This window comes from Aristolochia californica, unplaced genomic scaffold (genome assembly GCF_029961685.1).
Source record: "Aristolochia californica isolate CCGP_79_NKW_82.1479 unplaced genomic scaffold, dmAriCali1.0.hap1 SCAF_9, whole genome shotgun sequence".
Lineage (NCBI taxonomy): Eukaryota > Viridiplantae > Streptophyta > Magnoliopsida > Piperales > Aristolochiaceae > Aristolochia > Aristolochia californica.
This window is the reverse complement of record NW_027182290.1, coordinates 36,473,283-36,477,397: the sequence shown is the minus strand read 5'-3', so window position 1 is coordinate 36,477,397 and position 4,115 is coordinate 36,473,283. Positions and strand designations below refer to the sequence as shown.

At 40.9% G+C, this 4,115-nt stretch overlaps 1 protein-coding gene across 1 annotated transcript; it reads left to right on the top strand.

Annotated features, from left to right (window-relative positions):
- The first annotated feature begins 1,880 nt into the window (after window positions 1-1,880).
- On the top strand, window positions 1,881-3,532 carry LOC137941395 (myb-related protein Hv33-like). Its single transcript, XM_068786782.1, has 3 exons — window positions 1,881-2,155; window positions 2,252-2,381; window positions 2,493-3,532. The coding sequence occupies exons 1-3, from the start codon at window positions 2,023-2,025 to the stop codon at window positions 3,289-3,291; spliced, it is 1,062 nt and encodes a 353-aa protein (XP_068642883.1). The 5' UTR covers window positions 1,881-2,022; the 3' UTR covers window positions 3,292-3,532.
- Window positions 3,533-4,115: the final 583 nt, after the last annotated feature.

Sequence of the window (4,115 nt, the reverse complement as noted above, 5' to 3'; positions counted from 1 at the left end):
CGATTCTGGTTTCAAACTGTAACAGCAATGGGGACTTTCTTTCTTTTCTGTTTTTTCATCGATCTGCTCGGATTATATTGCTTGTCTCCTAAGTGAAGACAGAATAGTAATCTGTTTGATTGCTGGTGTCTTGGTCTTGTTTTGGTTTGTACTTCAATTTGTACTGTAACCATTCTGGATATGGATCACCAGATTCATCAGTAAGAAAACACTGAAACGGTGATATACGAAGTCGTCCTCTCCGATGAGAGTGGATTCCAGGGTTTAGTCTTTTTCATACGATACTGAAACAAATTAACCAAGAAATATTGTTGGGTTTTCATCACCAAGCAGTACTAAACAGTATTAATAAAATGGAACAAAGTGCAGTTTTCTGGTGGGAAAGGAAACCGGACTCCGGTCTCCTAGTTCCACTTTGTTCCCTAATCCCATCATTATAGTGTGGAGTGTTGATTAAAACACCAGAAGGAGGGAGCCAGGGAGGGAGAGAGACTTCAGAGGGGTTAAACTATAGGGTTTTTTCTTCGTTATCATCGTCTAGGAGAACACGCCAGCACTAGAAGTAGATTATTAGGGTTTTTTTTTTTAACGAAAAACTTGAAAAGAAAGGTGGATTTGGAGGGGAGAGAGGAAACTAGCACGCGAGGGTGCGAGAACGGTACTGGTCGTGGGCGGAAGCTTGTTTAATTCGTCTGCCCATGGCGGTTTGGTGAGGGAGGAGGGAGAAAGACGTAGAGAGATATATCATGCAAGGGCGCACGTTAGCTTCAGCCTTCGCGGAATGATTTTGCTTTCAGACCGAGAGAAGTTTGGTGTCACGTGGTTTCCAAATTCTTCGTCCAAATGCACACATTTTTTTCCTTTTTTCCCTTTTTAAAATAATGTTTTCCATTTTTTCTATTAAATAATAAAAATATTAATGAAAATAGAGTAAATTAAATTTAAAAATCCATCAACCAAATTTTCGTTTAAATTTTTAGTAGATAAATAAAAAGATAAAAGAGGGTCAAAATGGGAATAGAAAGGGCAGCCCCGCTGGCCGATGGCCACTGGCGGCGTATTAACCAGTAATTATTTGCATTTAGTACACGAAAAAATCGATGCTGTCGGTAACTCAAACAACGGCTATCGGCCATTATTCACTCCACAATCATTGAAATAAACCAATTTTACTCTTTTTTATTTTCTCTTTTATCGCCTTTTCCTTTTCCGTGACATAATTCTCCAAAAACGGCCTGCCCGACAAACAGATACGAGAATCTTCCACCGGAGATTGGTCGCTACACCGACGCTTATAGGGCACTGTTTGTCGGCCGCCAGATAGCGTTGAGTTGATTGTGGGCTGAACCCGGAAGGGAGCGGTTCCCATCCACCATTTTTATTATTATTTCAGTATCAGTAATCAGTAATCGGTATCAGGATCGACTCATTATTGGGGGACATTATGCGACTGTACTTTGTATATGGAGCAGAAGGTGCGATCATTAATGATCTTAAGTTCTCTAACCATCGAGCCAAGGGATTAAATCAATTCGATTAATGGAGATTTGGGGAGGTTAAGAGCTGTTTTTTAAGTGTCGAAGTCTTTTCAGAGCTGGCCAGATTGGAGGAGGTGAAACCCAGAATCTGAAACCAATCGTGTTGTCTTTTCTCTCTCTCTCTCTCTCTCTCTCTCTCCGTTTCTCTCTGTGTTGGGTGTACATGCTTAAGTTGAAAGCTGGGATTTCTGTGTTATTTGTCTGCAAATGAAGGTATCTTAGAACCCAATCCAGTCCAATGCAAGAGCAGCAGAGTATTTGCGTAAAAACCACTTGATTGCTTCACCTTCTTCTTCTCTCTCCCTCCCTTTCATTTCCTTAACTTGAAACTTAAGCGTGACATTCCTCTTTCTTTCTCTTCTTGATCTCCTCTTTAAATCGCCCGAACAATTTCTTATGTTTCCATTCCGACATCGGAATCAGATCTTCCCTTGTCTCGGAGTTGTTCATTTTTGTTGGGCCTGAAAAGAAAAAAAATTAAAAAATGGGGCGCCATTCTTGTTGTTACAAGCAGAAGCTGAGGAAAGGGCTCTGGTCACCTGAAGAAGATGAGAAGCTGTTCAATTACATAACCAAGTTTGGTATCGGCTGTTGGAGTTCAGTGCCTAAACAAGCAGGTGATTAAAGCCTCGTCTTGGATAGTCTTTTCATATCTGAATTATTTTCAGCCATGATTGAAAATGAAATGACGTTTTCATTCCGTGTTCATTCAGGTTTACAAAGATGCGGAAAGAGCTGCAGATTGAGATGGATTAATTATCTGAGACCAGATCTCAAAAGAGGCACATTCTCTCAGCAAGAGGAAGATCTTATCGTCAGTCTTCATGAAGTTCTAGGCAATAGGTAACCAGCTCCTTTCTTCAAACATTTCACATAAGATTTCAATTTTCAAATGAGATGGAAGGAAAAGAATGGGAATTAATTAATTCATCATTTTCTTTGGTGGGTTTGCAGGTGGTCTCAGATAGCAGCACAATTACCAGGAAGAACAGACAATGAGATAAAAAACTTCTGGAATTCGAGTCTGAAGAAAAGGTTGCGGCAAAGTGGCATCGACCCTAGTACCCATAAGCCACTGAGTGAGGAAGAAGAGAAAGACGAGAATCGTTTCAAAGAAAAAGCATCACGAGCGAAGAAGCAACGGAACTCGTCGACCGACGAACTAGGCCAGGCAATGTTTCTCAATCCAAGCTGCGACAATACAATAAACAATCTAACGAAAAGCATCTTCGATCCTTTCTCCGTGTTCGAGCTTCAGACCAGCACTTTCGATCCCATCTCCACGTTCTCAAACAGTTTACCACTCCAGAATCTAAGACCTTCAGAGCAGACACATTTCGACGAGAGCTCCAATCTCGGTTCTTCATTGGTCCCCAACTTCTCCATCTACGGTTACAGCAATGTAGCAGAAGTTTCAGACAATTCGGGCATAATGATGGGCCGCAACCCATTATTCTTGAATGAAACAGGGGAAAACTCAATCAACAGCAGCAACGGCAGCAGTTTCGCGGAATTCCCAGCTACAGATTTGATGGGAAACTCGGGTTTTACCTGGGATTCTATGATTAAACCGGAACCAGTCTTCCAGTGTCAGATAAACGAGATCAAAGCTCATGAACTGAGGACGGCCGGGTCATGGCGAGATCAGGAGCAGAAACAGATACATTATCCCGAAGACTACAGTAACTTTGCGATGAATTCACTGTCAGAGGATCTAACCTTGGCGAATTATGATCTGTTTGAGGAGATCTAGAGGGTAGGATGTTTTGATGTCGACGGGATGTTGACAGCGCGGGGAGATCCTACTAAAAGCTAGGAAATCCCATTGTTCGAGCTTTCCATTTCCATTTTCGTTTTTATCTTCTTAAATGTTGTCCAGTTACGATTACAGTCACAGAGATAAAGCTTGGAATAATCAGGCGTCAGCCTGTGAATGAGCCATTGAAATGTGTCACATATTTGTAAATGTAGTTAAAAGAATTTAATTCCACATTCAGCAGAAATTTCTTTTCAAAACTATGTTAATTTGGACTCATTTCTTGTTTGTGGCCCATAGAAGCTGAAAGCAGTGTGGACCATCTGGGCATGGGCCTAGGCTTAGATGGATGCTTGTGAAATAGCACTAAGTAACAGAATTGTAATGGAGCATTAATTTCTATTGAATTTAAAAAGGCAGATCATTCTGGCCAGGCAGATGAAAGGGGCCCATTTGAAAACGAAACCCATGGGCCCAGCTTAATTAAAATCGTGCCTTCTTGGGGATAAATGGAACTTAAAAAAAAAAATCTTCGCCTCTTTTAACTTCCCATTGAAGCATGAGAACAGATATAAATGGGATAGATGGACAGTTAGTCTGTCCATGGCGGTCCCCTAAGAGTGATTAAATCATTATTAAGTACAAACTGTTATACCTAATTAAGGAATCAACATGGACATTCTTGTTTAACCCAACTATCACTAATTAATTCCTTATTAACGCAAATGGAGAAATCAGCTGTCACCTAATCCTGATAAATACCCACATGAGAGGGCCTTGACACAATCAATGCTGATGAGTTTCTTTCTTTTCATATAAGC

Bases quoted from the DNA above. Each gene is read 5' to 3' on its own strand.
- LOC137941395 (XM_068786782.1), top strand. From the start codon at position 2,023: ATGGGGCGCCATTCTTGTTGTTACAAGCAGAAGCTGAGGAAAGGGCTC. The intron at 2,156-2,251 runs GTGATTAAAGCC...GTGTTCATTCAG, and splicing joins TTCAGTGCCTAAACAAGCAG to GTTTACAAAGATGCGGAAAG. The intron at 2,382-2,492 runs GTAACCAGCTCC...GTGGGTTTGCAG, and splicing joins CATGAAGTTCTAGGCAATAG to GTGGTCTCAGATAGCAGCAC.